General features: G+C 49.3%; 1 protein-coding gene across 1 annotated transcript; it reads right to left on the reverse strand.

Annotated features, from left to right (window-relative positions):
* Positions 1-635: 635 nt before the first annotated feature.
* znhit2 (zinc finger, HIT-type containing 2) lies at positions 636-5,645 on the reverse strand. Its single transcript, XM_072264546.1, has 2 exons — positions 5,192-5,645; positions 636-2,093 (listed from the first exon to the last, which is right to left on the reverse strand). Exons 1-2 carry the CDS (start codon positions 5,597-5,599, stop codon positions 1,332-1,334), a joined length of 1,170 nt encoding a protein of 389 aa, XP_072120647.1. The 5' UTR covers positions 5,600-5,645; the 3' UTR covers positions 636-1,331.
* Positions 5,646-18,101: the final 12,456 nt, after the last annotated feature.

Here is an 18,101-nt window from a genome sequence, read left to right on the forward strand (position 1 = left end):
TAAGTTCAGGTGGGATGTGAGGGAGGGCACAGCGCTGAGGGGCGGGTTCAGGTGGGACGTGAGGGAGGGCACAGCGCTGAGAGGTAAGTTCAGGTGGGACGTGAGGGAGGGCACAGCGCTGAGAGGCGGGTTCAGGTGGGACGTGAGGGAGGGCACAGCGCTGAGGGGCGGGTTCAGGTGGGACGTGAGGGAGGGCACAGCGCTGAGGGGTGGGTTCAGGTGGGACGTGAGGGAGGGCACAGCGCTGAGGGGCGGGTTCAGGTGGGACGTGAGGGAGGGCACAGCGCTGAGAGGTAAGTTCAGGTGGGACGTGAGGGAGGGCACAGCGCTGAGGGGCAGGTTCAGGTGGGACGTGAGGGAGGGCACAGCGCTGAGGGGCGGGTTCAGGTGGGACGTGAGGGAGGGCACAGCGCTGAGAGGTAAGTTCAGGTGGGACGTGAGGGAGGGCACAGCGCTGAGAGGTAAGTTCAGGTGGGACGTGAGGGAGGGCACAGCGCTGAGAGGTAAGTTCAGGTGGGACGTGAGGGAGGGCACAGCGCTGAGAGGTAAGTTCAGGTGGGACGTGAGGGAGGGCACAGCGCTGAGGGGTGGGTTCAGGTGGGACGTGAGGGAGGGCACAGCGCTGAGAGGTAAGTTCAGGTGGGACGTGAGGGAGGGCACAGTGCTGAGAGGTAAGTTCAGGTGGGACGTGAGGGAGGGCACAGCGCTGAGGGGCGGGTTCAGGTGGGACGTGAGGGAGGGCACAGCGCTGAGGGGCGGGTTCAGGTGGCCAGTAGGAAGGTGAAGAAATAAAAGAATCTGAAGGTTTCTTCCCCGGAGCAGTGGGTGGCTACTGCTGAGCAGGTTCACTGACACCCCATTCTGTGGCCGGGAGGGTCAGTGTACCACGCTGACATGGAGTGTGAGAGGTTGCCGTCCCCGTTTGAGTATCTGAAGGGGCTGCTGCTCAGGTTCAGGTGGTAGACAGTCAAGGGCTCTGCCAGGGCCGACTGCCTGCCCCTCTTCTAGGGATACGTTTGTGCCCAGAACACACGGTCACAGCGGGTACAGTGGGGGGCTTCTGGGAGCAGTGGGAATTGACTGTGATTATATTTTACAGACAGTAATTATATTTTAATTTGAATTTATTCACTCGATGTTCGCACTTGATGTATTTTTGTGTGCATAAGCTTTTGCGTTAAAGAGAGGTCAGCTGTGAAGGGACATTTGGTGCTTTCTTTAGATTTTTTAATCTGGCTATCGCAGTAAGAGTGATTTGTTTTATGGAGGAACACGTAGAACTGTGTGGACCATTCTAAACCTCTGTGCCACCATTGAGACTGACACAGGGATCAGGAATCCAGTTCCTCAATTAACACTTTCTTCTCCGGCGGACGTTTTGCACCCCAGGCCTTCTCCAGCTTTGATTTTCCTTCCTCCACATGGAGCAGGTGACGGAGGGAGGCCGTGAACTCTTGCTGTGCTTCCAAGGACAGGACGGCCAGAGTGAGCCGCTTCTCGTTCACCCAGGACAGGAGGAACATGCATTTCTTCTGAGCTCTGTAGCAATAGTCTTTGCCGGGCTTCCTCTGCTTGTGCTGGCATCGTTGGGCCTTGCCGAGGATGCGGCCAAGGTGGGAGAGCGCGGCCAGGGTGTGGAGCCCACTGCTTCCAGCGAGGAGGGCTGATGTGTCCTCCATCGCCCTCACAGCCTGGAAGGGATTGGAAGCAGAGGGGCAGTTGCGAACGGACTCAGCACCAGCCTGCAGAGCGCTGGCGGTGGACGTGTACACGCTGTTGGCACTCAGAGTCTCCGAAATGGCCATCACCGTCTCCACAAACTCCTGCCGCATCTCTCCCACCACGTCCCCGTTGACAAGTCTCATGGAGAACGCGTAGGCGTAGAGAACGTTGACCACACTATATGAGATGAGGGGGGATGGCCTGGCAGTCAGAGTCTCCAGAGGAGCGATATTGGTGCAGACAGGAGGAACGGCCTCATCTGTCTCCCACTCAGGTTCCAGGTCCATTTCTGTCCTTCCGTCCTTCTCTGCACTGCCGACCACAGGGTGCTCATCCTGGATTTTCCCACTGGTCTCAACTTCTTCCACCACCTTGGAATTAAAAAAAACTGTGGATCAGTTTGTGCTTAGGAAGTGTGTGTCTGACAGTGTGAGGGAACTGGTGGTCAAACCCCAACCCCACTCCCTCAGGAAAGAGTTCCTTTACCAACCAGATGAAGTGAGACCACTTGACCCTGACCCTGCCCCTGCCTCGTGAAGAGTCGAGGACATTACAGACCTTTCAGCACATGGTGTTTTAACCTACTTCCCTCACACATAGCCTGTCATTTTTTTTATCGTTCACGTGCCTATCTTAATGTATCTGTCTCTACCACCACCCCTGACCGTGTGTTCCACACACCCACCACTCTGTTAAAAAAAAAAAAACACCTATCTCTGACTTTTCTCCACACACCCTAACATTAGTCATTTCTGCCCTGGGAAGAAGTCTGACTGTCCACTTGATCGATGCTTCTTATCGTCTTATGCACCTCTATCAAGTCACCTCTCATGCTCCTTCACTCCTAGCTCACTAACCTATCCTCATAAGACATGCTCTCTAATAGAAACATAGAAAATAGGTGCAGGAGTAGGCCATTTGGCCCTTTGAGCCTGCACCGCCATTCAATATGATCATGGCTGATCATCCAACTCAGAACCCTGTACCTGCCTTCTCTCCATACCCCCTGATCCCTTTAGCCACAAGGGCCATATCTAACTCCCTCTTAAATATAGCCAATGAACTGGCCTCAACCGTTTCCTGTGGCAGAGAATTCCACAGATTCACCACTCTCTGTGTGAAGAAGTTTTTCCTCATCTCGGTCCTAAAAGGCTTCCCCTTTATCCTCAAACTGTGACCCCTCGTTCTGGACTTCCCCAACATCGGGAACAATCTTCCTGCATCTAGCCTGTCCAATCCCTTTAGAATTTTATACGTTTCAATCAGATCTCCCCTCAATCTTCTAAATTCCAATGAGTATAAGCCTAGCTGATCCAGTCTTTCATCATATGAAAGTCCTGCCATCCCAGGAATCAATCTGGTGACACACATCAAAGTTGCTGGTGAATGCAGCAGGCCAGGCAGCATCTCTAGGAAGAGGTACAATGGACATTTCAGGCCGAGACCCTTCATCAGGACGAAGGGTCTCGGCCTGAAACGTCCACTGTACCTCTTCCTAGAGATGCTGCCTGGCCTGCTGTGTCACCAGCAACTTTGATGTGTGTTGCTTGAATTTCCAGCATCTGCAGAATTCCTGTTGTTTGCGTTTTTAAAATCACTCTGGTGAACCTTCTTTGTACTCCCTCTATGGCAAGGATGTCTTTCCTCAGATTAGGGGACCAAAACTGCACACAATACTCCAGGTGTGGTCTCACCAAGGCCTTGTACAACTGCAGTAGTACCTCCCTGCTCCTGTACTCGAATCCTCTCGCTATAAATGCCAGCATACCATTCGCCTTTTTCACTGCCTGCTGTACCTGCATGCCCACTTTCAATGACTGGTGTATAATGACACCCAGGTCTCGTTGCACCTCCCCTTTTCCTAATCGGCCACCATTCAGATAATAATCTGTTTTCCTGTTTTTGCCACCAAAGTGGATAACCTCACATTTATCCACATTAAATTGCATCTGCCATGAATTTGCCCACTCACCTAACCTATCCAAGTCACCCTGCATCCTCCTCACAGCTAAGACTGCCGCCCAGCTTTGTGTCATCTGCAGACTTGGAGATGCTGCATTTAATTCCTCGTCTAAGTCATTAATAAATAGTGTAAACAACTGGGGTCCCAGCACTGAGCCTTGCAGTACCCCACTAGTCACTGCCTACCATTCTGAAAAGGTCCCGTTTATTCCCACTCTTTGCTTCCTGTCTGCCAACCAATTCTCTATCCACATCAATACCATACCCCCAATACCGTGTGCTTTAAGTTTGCACACTAATCTCCTGTGTTAAGGCAGCATCCTAGTAAATCACCTCTGCACCCTCTCTAAAGCTTCCACGTTCTTCCTTTAGCTCACTCAACCGATTCTCATTAAGACATGCTCTCTCCTTCAATCATCTTTCACTCCAGCCCAATATTCCCTACGTCACTCTTCAAATCCGAGCTGGAAGGAGGGAGTCCTGTCCAGGGTCTCTGCACACTCTTCCCAGAAGAGACAGGACCTGCCCCCCATCCCCTCGGAACCCCATCACCCAGACAAAGGGAGAGCCTGAAGATCCTATGTCCGCTCCCCACCATGGTGTGACTTCCGGCAAAGTGCCGATCCCATCAGACCCCAGTTCCAGGAACAGACCCAACTCCATTGTAACCCCTAGGATAACTATACCCAATCCTCTGGGCACAGCGACACCCATGGGCAGGGGTGTCACTCCTTGGGTGTGGAGAGTTCCTGCAGAGATATCTCCTTCCCTCCCTGATGGAGATTCTCCCCAAACACTTACCGAAGCTTTGTTCACCCTCTCCCCAACACCTGGGGCGCTGTTTCCCACACTGGGAGGTCATGTCTCTGCCCAACACATGAGGCCCTGTTTCCCACACCGGGAGGTCATGTCTCTGCCCACCACCTGGGGCGCTGTTTCCCACACCGGGAGGTCACGTCTCTACCCACCACACGGGGCGCTGTTTCTCACACCAGGAGGTCATGTCTCTGCCCACCGCACGAGGCGCTGTTTCCCACACCGGGAGGTCACGTCTGTACCCACCACACGGGGCGCTGTTTCCCACACCGGGAGGTCACGTCTCTGCCCACCACACGGGGCGCTGTTTCCCACACCGGGAGGTCACGTCTCTACCCACCACACGGGGCGCTGTTTCTCACACCAGGAGGTCATGTCTCTGCCCACCGCACGAGGCGCTGTTTCCCACACCGGGAGGTCACGTCTGTACCCACCACACGGGGCGCTGTTTCCCACACCGGGAGGTCACGTCTCTGCCCACCACACGGGGCGCTGTTTCCCACACCGGGAGGTCACGTCTCTGCTCACCACACGGGGCGCTGTTTCCCTCACCGGGAGGTCACGTCTCTACCCACCACAGGGGGCGCTGTTTCCCACACCGGGAGGTCACGTCTCTACCCACCACAGGGGGCGCTGTTTCCCACACCGGGAGGTCACGTCTCTGCCCACCACAGGGGGCGCCCCTCCTCACCTTGCGCTCCCACCACGGCCTCCACTCGCGCAGCCAGGCCGCGGCTTCGCCGCTCTGCAGCTGGCGCTCGAAGTCGCTCCGTTGGCGGTCGCTGAGGGCGGCCCAAAGGCGGGAGGTGGAGGCGGAAGGGTCCAGGTCCGGGTCCGGATCCAGATCCATGTCCTCGGTCTCCCGCAGCCATCTTAAGCCGTCAAGGAGCCGCTGCCGCTCGGCGCCGTCCGCCCGCGCTCCCCGCAGCTCTGATAGCACCGCGTCACGGTAGAAAAGTTCAGCGCAGGCCTGGTGCTCCGGACGCCGGTAGCAGGGTAACGAGCAATAAGGTTGATTACAGCGGGGGCAGGTGTACCGGGCTCCGGGGCCCCCACACAGGCCGCAAGCCTCGGCCTCGCCTGCCGCCCGCACCGACATTGGCTTCCGCCGTAAACCCACGCTTTCTCCGTTTTACGACAGCGTGGTCCCGCTCAGCAGATAAAGCGCTTTCACCTTGGCGACAGGGCCGTTAACTGTGAAGGGGCGTGGCCTCGGGCGGAGGGCGGGAGATGCCGCACTAGTGTAAATCAGAGTCTAGGATACAGGGCCAGTGGCATCATTCATTTTCACCTCCGACAAGTTCCCTGGCCCCTATGTCCAGTCCCTATACACCTCCATCTCCCACCAGGAAGGCCTCAAAGCTCTTCATTCCTTTCTGGACACCAGACCTAACCAGTTCCCCTCTATCACTACTCTCCTCCGTCTAGAGGAACTTTCTGGACACCAGACCTCCCCGCTGTCTAGAGGAACTTGTCCCCACTCTCGGTAATTTCTTCTTTGGCTCCTCCCACTTCCTTCAAATAAAACATGTAGCCATGGGCACTCGCATGGGTCCCAGCTATACCTGCCTGTTTGTCAGCTACGTGGAACAGTCTATGTTCCAAATCTACGATGGTGCCCATCCCATGCTTTTCCATCAATGACTCTATTGGTGCTGCTTCCTGCACCTGTGCTGAACTTGTCGATTTCATCCATTTTCCCTCCAACTTCCACCCTGCCCTCAAATTTACCTGGTCCATTCCCTCCCCTTTCTCGATCTTGCTGTCTCTCTCCGGAGACAACTTATCTATTGATGTCTATTATCAGAGCCACCTGGACTATACCTCTCCTCACCCTGTTACTTTTAAAAATGCCATCCCATCCTCTCAATTCCAGTGTCTCCACCTCATCTGCTCTCAGAACAAGGCCTTTCATTCCAGACCAAAGGAGATGTCCTACTCCTTGAAAGGAAGGGACTTCCCTTCCTCCACCATCAACGCTGCCCTCAACTGCACCTCTTCCATTTCACGCAGGCCTGCTCTCACCCCATCCTCTCGCCACCCTACCAGGGGTAGGGTTCCTCTTGTCCTCACCTACCACCCCACCAGCCTCCACGTCCAGCACATAATTCTCTAATTTCCACCATCTCCAATGGGATCTCACTACCAAGCACACCTTACCCTCCCCCCCCACCTGCTTTTCGCTCCTTACGCGACTCCCTTGGCCATTCACCTCTGCCCACTGATCTCCCTCCTGGCACTTATCCTTGTAAGCGGAACAAGTGTTACACCTGCCCCTACACCTTCTCTCTCACTCGGGGCCCCTAACAGTCGTTCCAGGTGAGGCAACACTTCACATGTGAGTGTGTTGGGGTCATATAGGGTGTTCAGTGCTCCCGGTGTGGCCTCTTGCATATCGGTCAGACCCGACGTAAGATTGGGAGACTGTTTCGCTGAGCATCTACACTCCATCCACCAGAAAAAACAGGATCTCCAAGGGATTACCCATTTTAATTCCACTTCCCTTTCCCATTCCCACATGTCAGTCCATGGCCTCTTCTGCTGCAATGGCCCAAAATGTTGACTCTCTTTTCCAGAGATGCTGCCTGACCTGCTGAATTCCTCCAGCATTTTGTGTGTGTTGCCAACATCATATAGGATCTCACCCGCCCTTCTCAGGGACCAACATATCAATGCAATTACAAAAAGGTGCAACAACAGCTAATTTTCATTCAGAGTCTGAGGAGATTTGGTCATTCCTACAGATGGACCATGGAGAGCATTGGAACTGGCTGCATCACCGTCTGGTACGGAGGGGCCACTGCACAGGACCAGAAAAAGCTGCAGAAAGTTGTAAACTCAGCCAGCTCCATCGTGGGCACTGGCCTCCCCAGCATCGAGGATATCCTCGAAAGATGATGCTTCAAAAAGGCTGCACCCATCATTACAGAGGACATCTCCCTCTTCTCATTGTAACCATTGAGGAGGTACAGGAGCTTGAAGGCACCCACTCAATGTTTGAAGACAGTTTCTTGCCCTTCGCCATCAGATCAACCCATCATCTTTACCTCACTATTTTTCCCTCTTCTATACTTATTATTTATTTTTATATGTACTTATTGCTATTTATAGATTTTTATTACTATTGTACTGCTGTCACAAAACAACAAATTTCACCATGTATGCTGGTGATATTAACGTGCTCATGGTCTCTCATCAAGGAGGAGACTACGTAGCATTCACACCAGGACCACCAGACTTTCCCCAACTGGTAAGGCTGATCAACACCTCCACCCATAACCCACCACTCCACACCCCTCAACCACCACGACTTTGTCATTTCCTGTTGGTCACCTAATGTACAGACACTCTTCAATCCCTGAGTAGGCCTTTCAGCCCAACTGGTCTCTTCTAGCCAATCCCCTTGAACTACATCATCTGTATGCATTGTGAAGATCCGTTATGATCACCTCCCAGTCTCCTCCACTCTCGAGACTGTGAGATGATTTTCCCAAGCTTTCACTCTCTAACTCAGTCCCCTGACACCAGACAACACCTTTGTAAATTTTTTTTTCACTCTTTCCAGCTTAATGGCATCCTTCCAGTAGTAGGGTAACCATATCGAAACACAATATAACAAATCTGGCCTCACCAACGTGTTGTACAACTGCAGAATTACATCCTGTCACGAACCCCTTGACAGGAATAAAGAACCAGCAGAGATGGAAAACACTTTGGAGTGAGATATTGCTATAAACTAATAATATTTATTAGTAACTATGCAATACAGTAATATAAATGTAGATAAATCAAACAGGTTAGCAATGATTATATATAAGTAAATAAGTAAGTGTGGAAATATATATGAAAATCAAGCTTCTTCAAGTCTAGGGGTAGAAAGATACAGTCATACGATGATGAGTAAAGTTCAGTTCAGTTCGTGGTATTGAGTTGAGTAGTGATGGAGAGAGGGAGAGATTTGAGTCTTCAGATGCGCTGATGCTGTCGATCTTCTCGTTGTCCTCCAAAATCCTTGAAAAGTCACTGACTGTGACCACAACAAAGGGGACCGGTTTTCTGTGGTGGAGCTATCAACCCAGGCGAGGACACATGGACAACTCCCCACCGGTCACTGCCTTTTCACTGCAAGAGCCACTGATCGATCTGCCTGATCGATCCTCCAAAAACCCACTTTTTCTGCGGGCACAACAAAGCTCATTCAGTGTCCAAAACATGTGTCTGGGCTCTATATTATCTGACCTATTTATCTCACCGTACTGAGTACCAATTGTCAGTCAAATAACTCCTCCTTTCTCTCTCTCTGTGTAAGAAATGTACAAGCAGGCAAATGTCCTTGAGAAGTATGAACACACTGCCGAAAAATCATAACATCGATTGTCCATCAAATAACACTGCCCTCGGTCACCATGGCAACTGACGAGCTGCTCGGTGCCATCTCCAACTCAGCAGAAATCCAAAAGTTAGCCAGTTCTTTCTTGTGTCTTAAAGTGACAGTCCAACAGTTAGTCTTCGTCTCTCTCTCTCTCTCTCTTTTCAAAAGCACAGTTCATAGGGGTAATTCAGGACCCCATCACAATCCTAACTCCTACACTGTACTCAATGCCCAGACTGGGAATGGTCTCTCAATGCCAGAGACCAGAAGCCCTCTTCCCCATCCTGCCAAACAGTGTGCCTGTACTCTGTCCTGTATCACTCCCCGAGCCCTATTCCTCACTGTGATAGTTATATCTGAACACGATAGTGTAAGCTCTTCAGCCCACAATGTTGTGACGATCTTTTAACCTCGTCTAAGATCAACCTAACCCTTCCCTTCCACAAAACCCTCCATTTCTCTATCATCAATGTTCCTATTTAGGAGTCTCTGAAATATCCTGACTCTACCCTCGTCACAACACTCTGACTCACTGTTACCCACACGGTAATGAACAGAGGTACCGACCCTCAGCGTAGCCCACAGGTCATTGAGGTACACATGCCCCCTAAGTCATCTGGACCAGATGGTTGACAGATGAGGCTGTTGGAGCAGGTGGCTGAATTGTGGAGTTAATGGATTCTGGCATGATTGTAGAGGACTGGAGCATTGCAAATGTCACTCTATGCTTCAAGAACAGTGAGAGACTGAAGAAGGGAAATTGCAGGCCAATTAGTCCGACCTCAGTGTTTGGGAAGATATTGGGGTCGATTATTAAGGATGAGGTCACAGGGTACTTGCAGGCACATGATAAAATAGGTTGTATGGTTTCCTCAGGGAAAATCCTGCCTGACAAATCTGTTGGAATTCTATGAAGAAATAACAAGCAGGGTAGACAAAGGAGAATCAGTTAATGTTACGTACTTGGATTTTCAGAAGATCATTAACGAGGTGCCATATATGAGGCTGCTTACCAAGCTATGAGCCCGTGGTATTACAGGAAAGATTCTAGCATGGATAAAGCAGTGGCCGCTATCAGGAGGCAAAGAGTGGGAATAAAGGGGGCTTTTTCTGGTTAGTTGCCAGTGACTAGTGGTGTTCCTAAGGGGTCTGTGTTGGGACCACTTCCTTTTTTGTTATATGTCAATGATTTGGATGAAGTAATTGATGCTTGGTGGCTAATTTTGTGGACAATTTAATGAAAGGAGAAGGGCGGGTAGTTTTGAGGAAGCAGAAAGGCTACAGAAGGACTTAATTTGGAGAATGGGCAAAGAAGTGGCAGATGGAATACAGAATAAGGAAGTGTATAATCATAGTTTATGTAGTTCACCCAGATAAGTGTGAGGTGGTTCATTTTGGTAGGTCAAATATGATGATAGAATATAATATTAATTGTAAGACTCTTGGCAGTGTGGAGGATCAGAGGGATCTTGGGGTCCGAGTCCATAGGTCACTCAAAGCTGCTGTGCAGGTTGACTCTGTGGTTAAGAAAGCATACGGTGCGTTGGCCTTCATCAATCGTGGGATTGAGTTTAAGAGCCGAGAAGTAATGTTGCAGCAATATAGGACTCTGGTCAGACCCCACTTGGAGTACTGTGCTCAGTTCTGGTCGCCTCACTATAGGAAGGGTGTGGAAACCATAGGAAGGGGGCAGAAGAGATTAGGAGGATGTTGCCTGGATTGGGGAGCATGCCTTATGAGAATGGGTTGAGTGAACTCGGCCTTTTCTCCTTGGAGCCATGGAGGATGAGAGGTGACCTAATAGAGGTGTATAAGATGATGAGAGGCATTGATCGTGTAGCTAGTCAGAGGCTTTTTCCCAGGGCTGAAATGACTAACACGAGAGGGCGCAGTTTTAAGGTGCTTGGAAGGAGGTACAGAGGGATTGTCAGGGGTAAGTTTTTTTCTGCCGAGTGGCGAGTGCGTGGAATAGGCTACCGGCAACGGTGGTGGAGGTGGAAACGATAGGGTCTTTTACAAGACTTCCTGGGCAGGTGTATAGAGCTCAGAAAAATAAAGGGCTATGGGTAACCCTAGGTAATTTCTCAGGTAAGAACATTTTCGGCACAGTTTTGTGGGCCGAAGGGCCTGTATTGTGCTGTAGGTTTTCTATGTTTCTACGCACTTTGATAGAAGAAATAAAAGGTAGACTGTTTTCCGAATGAAGAGAGCATTAAAAAATCTGAGGTGCAAAGGGACTTGGGAGTCCTTGTGCAAGATGTCCTAATTTGCAGGTTGGGTCTGGTGAGGAAGGTACATGTGGTGTTAGCATTAATTTTGAGAGAACTGGAATATAAACGCAAGGTAATGTTGAGGCTTTATAAAGTACTGATGAGGCCTCACCTGGAGTATTGTGAGCTGTTTTGGGCCCCTTAAAAAAAGATTGGAAAGGGTTCAGAGAAGGTTCACAAAAATGATTCTGGGATAGAAAGGTTTGTCATTTGAGGAGCATTTACTGGTTCTGGGCTTGTACTCACTGGAATTCAGAAGAATGGTGGGGGGGATCTCATTGATACCTATCGAATGTTAATAGGCCTCAATAGAGTAGATATAGAGAGGATGTTTCCTATGGTGGGAGAGTGTAAGACCAGAGGACACAGCATCTGAATAGAGGGATCTTTAGAGTGGAGATGAGGAATTTCTTTAGCCAGGAAGTGGTGAATCTGTGGAATTCGTTGCCACAGACAGCTGTGGAGGCCAAGTCTTTATGTATATCTAAGGCAGAGCTTGAGAGATTCTTGATTGGTCAGGGTATGAGGGGATATGGGGAGAAGGGGTGAGTTTGGGGCTGAGGGAAAATTAGATCAGCCATGATGAAATGGTAGAGCAGACTCAATGGGCCGAATGGCCTAGTTCTGCTCCTAAATTTTATGGTCTTGTCTCGCTGTGAGAAGATTGTGGCCCTCTTGGAGAGTCACAGTAAAAATCAGGTCCATTGGAAGTAGGGTATACGCTGAGGGTAAGGTTGGCATTTCTACTGTCCAGTAATCAGTGGGATTAGTATTCAGTGAGTCGACTAGATACGATGTAAAAATGGTGGCATTGCAGTGAGGAAGGTTGGCAAAGGTTAGAGTGGGTGATAGAGCAGGGAGCATTGAAGCACAGTACAGTCTCCTTGGCCTTCAATGACATTCCAACCTGTATATAACGCACTGTAAGGACTCATAGAAACATAGAAAACCTACAGCACAATACAGGCCCTTCAGCCCACAATGTTGTGCCAAACTTTTTTGTTTTATCCTTGTAAATCTCCTCTGCACCCTTTCTATGGCTTCCACATCCTTCCTGTAGTGAGGCGACCAGAACTGAGCACAGTACTCCAAGTGGGGTCTGACCAGGGTCCCATATAGCTGCAACATTACCTCTTGGCTCCTAAATTCAATTCCACGATTGATGAAGGCCAATACACCGTATGCCTTCATAATCACAGAGTCAACCTGCACAGCTGCTTTGAGTGTCCTATGGACTCGGACCCTAAGATCCCTCTGTTCCTCCACACTGCGAAGAGTCTTACCATCAATACTATATTCTGCCATCATATTTGACCTACCAAAATGAGCCACTTCACACTTATCTGGGTTGAACTCCATCTGCCATTTCTCAGCCCAGTTTTGCATCCTATCAATGTCCCACTGTAACCTCTGACAGCCCTCCACACTATCCACAACAACTCTAACCTTTGTGTCATCAACAAACTTACTAACTCATCCCTCCACTTCCTCATCCAGGTCATTTATAAAAATCACGAAGAGTAAGGGCCCCAGAACAGATCCCTGAGGCACACCACTGGTCACTGACCTCCATGCAGAATATGACCCATCTACAACCACTCTTTGCCTTCTGTGGGAAAGCCAGTTCTGGATCCACAAAGCAATGTCCCCTTGGAACCCATGCCTCCTTACTTTCTCAATAAACCTTGATGGGGTACCTTGCTGAAATCCATATACACTACATTTACTCTACCATCATCAATGTGTTTAGTCACATCCTCAAAAAATTCAGTCAGGCTTGTAAGGTATAACCTGCCTTCCACAAAGCCATGCTAACTATTCCTAACCATATTATACCTCTCCAAATGTTCATAAATCCTGCCTCTCAGAATCTTCTCCATCAACTTACCAACCACTGAAGTAAGACTCATGGGCCTATAATTTCGTGGGCTATCTCTACTCCCTTTCTTGAATAAGGGAACAACATCCGCAACCCTCCAATCCTCTGGAACCTCTCCCATCCCCATTGATGATTCAAAGATTATTGCCAAAGGCTCAGCAATCTCCTCCTTCACCTCCCACACCTCCCACAGTATCCTGGGGTACATCTCATCCGGTCCCAATGACTTATCCAACTTGATGCTTTCCAAAAGCTCCTGCACATCCTCTTTCTTAATGTCTATATGCTCAAGCTTTTCTGTCCGCTGTAAGTCATCCCTACAATTGCCAAGATCCTTTTCCGTAGTGAATACTGAAGCAAAGTACTCATTAAGTACCTCCAGTTCCATACACACTTTTCCACTGTCACACTTGATTGGTCCTATTCTCAAGTGTGACAGGAATATATAAGGCTTGATCGTTTTGTGCCACAATGTATGACGTAGACAACCCACGGTCTTTCCATGATCATGATTGTTTTTGGCAAAGTTTTCTACACAGGTGGTTTGGCATTGCCTCCCTGTGGACAGTCTCTTTACAAGACAGATGACCCCAGCTGTTATCAATTCTCTCAGAGATTGTCTGGCGTCAGCGGTCACATAACGAGGATTTGTGATGTTCACCAGCTGCTTGTATGCTAGAGTGATGTTCTCAGGATTGCTGCCAGTGCTACATTACAGTGATGGTAAGAATTGGAGGAGATGGCAGTTGAATGCGTGGCTGAGGAGTTGGTGCAGGGAGCAGCGTTTTAGATTTTTGGATCATTGGGATCTCTTCTGGGGAAGGTGGGACCTGTACAGATTGGATGGGTTGCACCTGAACTCGAGGGGGAACAATATCCTTGCAGGTAGGTTTGCTAGCATGGTTCGGGAGGGTTTAAACTGATTTGCAAGGGGGATGGGACCCAAAGCGATAGAGCAGTGAAAGAAGTGCATGGAATAAAGCCAGATCTAACATATAGAGAGGTTTTGAGGAAAGAGAAGCAGAATAAATGGTGTAAAGACAATAAGGTGGAAGGGCTGAAATGTGTGTACCTCAATGCAAGAAGCATCAGGAACAAAGGTAATGAACTGAGAGCTTGGATACATATATGGAATTATGATGTAGTGGCCATTACAGAGACTTGGCTGGCACCAGGGCAGGGATGGATTCTCAATATTCCTGGATTTCAGTGCTTTAAAAGGGATAGAGAGGATGGAAAAAGGGGAGGAGGGGTGGCATTACTGGTCAGGGATACTATTACAGCTGCAGAAAGGGTGGGTAATGTAGCAGGATCCTCTTTTGAGTCAGTATGGGTGGAAGTCAGGAACAGGAAGGGAGCAGTTACTCTATTGGGGGTATTCTATAGGCCCCCTGGTAGCAGCAGAGATACAGAGGAGCAGATTGGGAGGCAGAGTTTGGAAAGGTGCAAAAATAACAGGGTTATTATCATGGGTGACTTTAACTTCCCTAATATTGATTGGCACCTGATTAGTTCCAAGGGCTTAGGTGGGGCTGAGTTTGTTGAGTTTGTTAAGTGTGTCCAGGATGGATTCCTGTCACAGTATGTTGACCGGGGGGAATGCCATACTAGATCAAGTACTAGGTAATGAACCGGGTCAGGTCACAGATCTCTCAATGGGTGAGCATCTGGGGGACAGTGACCACCACTCCCTGGCTTTTAGCATTATCATGGAAAAGGATAGAATCAGAGAGGACAGGAAAATTTTTAATTGGGGTAGGGCAAATTATGAGACTATAAGGCTAGAACTTGCAGGTGTGAATTGGGATGATGTTTTTGCAAGGAAATGTACTATGGACATGTGGTCGATGTTTAGAGATCTCTTGCAGGATGTTAGGGATAAATTTGTCCCAGTGAGGAAGATAAAGAATGGTAGGGTGAAGGAACCATGGGTGACAAGTGAGGTGGGAAATCTAGTCAGGTGGAAGAAGGCAGCATACATGAGGTTTAGGAAGCAAGGATCAGATGGGTCTATTGAGGAATATAGGGAAGCAAGAAAGGAGCTTAAGAAGGGGCTGAGAAGAGCAAGAAGGGGACATGAGAAGGCCTTGGCGAGTGGGATAAAGGAAAACCTCAAGGCATTCTTCAATTATGTGAAGAACAAAAGGATGACAGGAGTGAAGGTAGGACCGATTAGAGATAAAGGTGGGAAGATGTGCCTGGAGGCTGTGGAAGTGAGCGAGGTCCTCAATGAATACTTCTCTTCAGTATTCACCAGTGAGAAGGAACTTGATGATAGTGAGGACAATATGAGTGAGGTTGATGTTCTGGAGCATGTTGATATTAAAGGAGAGGAGGTGTTAGAGTTGTTAAAATACATTAGGACGGATAAGTCCCTGGGACCTGACGGAATATTCCCCAGGCTGCTCCACGAGGTGAGGGAAGAGATTGCTGAGCCTCTGGCCAGGATCTTTATGACCTCGTTGTCCACGGGAATGGTACCGGAGGACTGGAGGGAGGTGAATATTGTCCCCTAGTTCAAATTAGGTAGTAGGGATAGTCCGGGTAATTATAGACCAGTCAGCCTTACGTCTGTGGTGGGAAAGCAGTTGGAAAAGATTCTTAAAGATAGGATCTATGGGCATTTAGAGAATCATGGTCTGATCGGGGACAGTCAGCATGTACATTCTGCTCAACAGCTCCGTGGTGGATCTGACAGACTGGCTGCTACCACTGGGAGGCAGTGGAAGGCAAGTCGCCCAATTTGTTTCAGAAGGACATGGACAAACATTGGCGCAGGAGAGGCACCAGAAAGTGTAGGGAGAGTGAGAGAGTCAGCAGTGTGGAGGGGCTGAATGGCCTCCCACTCCTGTTTGTCCCTCTCTAATGTGGACTTGTTCTCTCTCCCTCTCTCACAAACTCTCAAATCTCTCAACATACACAAATCTTAAACACACACTCACAAATTTCTCATGCATACACATGAACAAATTTCTCTCACATGCCCACACTCTCAAATTTCTCCCTCACACACACAAATCTTTCCCTCTCTGACACACACGCACGAATCTCTCACATACACACGTAAGCAAGCACACAAATCTCTCCCTCTCTCTCAAACACACACACACATTCACTCATAACTCTCTACAGTGTTCGATTGGTGTTTATTTCACCCTCAAACCCCAGACACCACATTGAATATTAGTCCCGGGGTGGTCTTATTCAAGGTGCAGAGGAGTTTAACCAGGGTGTTGCCCCGAGAGGAGAGACTACACAGGCTGGGCTTGTTAAGAGTAGGTTAAGGGTCAGCACAACCTTGCGGGCCAAATGCTCTGCACTGTGCTCTGGTGTTCTATGTTCTGTCTACTCACCACCCTCTGTGTGGAAAAAGTTGCTCCGAATGTTCCTTTCAAATCTTTCCCTCCCACCTTAAACCTGTGCCTTGCAGTGTTAGACATCTCCCCCGCACTCTGGGAGAGAGGGTGTAACTGACTACCTGATCTGTACCATGTAAAGGTTTATAAATCTCCAGAAGGCTGTCCCTCAACGATGAAATTTACAGCTGCCCTCCAACTCCAACACTCTTCAACTTTAGCAATAAACACAAAATGCTGCTGGGACTCTGCAGGTCAGGCAGCATCTATGGAGGGGAATAAACAGTCAACATTTTGGTCTGAGACCCTTTATTTAGAGATACAGTGCAAAGCAGATCTTTCCTGCCCAGCCAGTGGCACCGTCAGTTAGTCGCACCGTCCAGCCAGTCGCACCGTCCAGCCAGTCGCACCATCCAGCCAGTCGCACCATCCAGCCAGCCACACCGTCCAGCCGGTCACACTGTCCAGTCAGCCACACCGTCCAGTCGGTCACACTGTCCAGTCAGCCACACCACCAATTTGCCCCAGCCTAATCACAGGACAATTTCAAATGACCATTAACCTCCTAACCGGTACGACCTTGGACTGTGAGAGGACAGGCACGTAGCCACAGGGAAGATGTACAGAGACTCGTTTCAGACAGTACAGGAACTCGAACTGTAACAGTGCTATGCTAACCTCTATGCCACGCCAGTGTCTTGAGCTGAAACTCAAGCCCATGTGCAGATATGACCAATGTCTTCAGTAACCAAGTCTGTCACAGCCTCTCCTGCTGACTAAATCCCTCTGTTTCAGGCCAATTCCCACTAAGTCTCTCTCAGTTGTAACCACATCCTCACTGGAGCGAGGGGACCTGAACTGTGCATGGTATCCAAGTGGGGTCTAAACAACGTCTTGTACAACTCTCAGTGGCCACTTTATTAGGAACACCTGCTGGGTAATGCAAGTACCTAATCAGCTAATCATGTGGCAGCAACTCAATGCATAAAATCATGCAGACATGGTTAAGAGGTTCAGTTGTTGTCCAGACCAAACATCAGAATAGGGAAGAAATGTGATCTAAGTGACTTTGACCATGGAATGATTGTTGGTGCCAAATGGGGTGGTTTGAGTATCTCAGAAACTGCTGATCTCCTGGACTGCACAGTAGGACCCCGGTCAGACCCCACTTGGAGTACTGTGCTCAGTTCTGGTCGCCTCGCTACAGGAAGGATGTGGAAACTATAGAAAGGGTGCAGAGGAGATTTACAAGGATGTTGCCTGGATTGGGGTGCATGCCTTATGAAAACAGGTTGAGAAACTCAGCCTTTTCTCCTTGCAGCGACGGAGGATGAGAGGTGACCTGATAGAAGTGTATAAGGTGATGAGAGGCATTGATCACGTGGATAGCCAGAGGCTTTTTCCCAGGGCTGAAGTGGCTAACATGAGAGGACACAAGTTTAAGGTACTTGGAAGTAGGTACAGAGGAGATGTCAGGGGTAAGTTTTTTACTCAGAGAGTGGTGAGTGTGTAGAATGGGCTGCCAGCAAAGGAGGAGGATATGATGGGGTCTTTTAAGAGACTTTTGGATAGGTACATGGAGCTTAGAAAAATAGAGGGCTATGGGGAAATCTAGTAATTTCTAAGGTAGGGACATGTTTGGCACAACTTTGGGGGCCGAAGGGCCTGTATTGTGCTGTAGGTTTTCTGTGTCTGATGTCTCTGGAGTTTACAGAGAATGGTGT

This window comes from Mobula birostris, chromosome 7 (assembly GCF_030028105.1).
Source record: "Mobula birostris isolate sMobBir1 chromosome 7, sMobBir1.hap1, whole genome shotgun sequence".
Taxonomy (NCBI): Eukaryota; Metazoa; Chordata; class Chondrichthyes; order Myliobatiformes; family Myliobatidae; genus Mobula; species Mobula birostris.

What these genes read in the sequence shown, in the direction of transcription:
- znhit2 (XM_072264546.1), bottom strand. Translation starts at nt 5,599, where the DNA reads ATGTCGGTGCGGGCGGCAGGCGAGGCCGAGGCTTGCGGCCTGTGTGGG. An exon ending in GGCCGTGGTGGGAGCGCAAG is followed by an intron (nt 2,094 to 5,191) that starts GTGAGGAGGGGC and finishes TTTAATTCCAAG; the next exon opens with GTGGTGGAAGAAGTTGAGAC.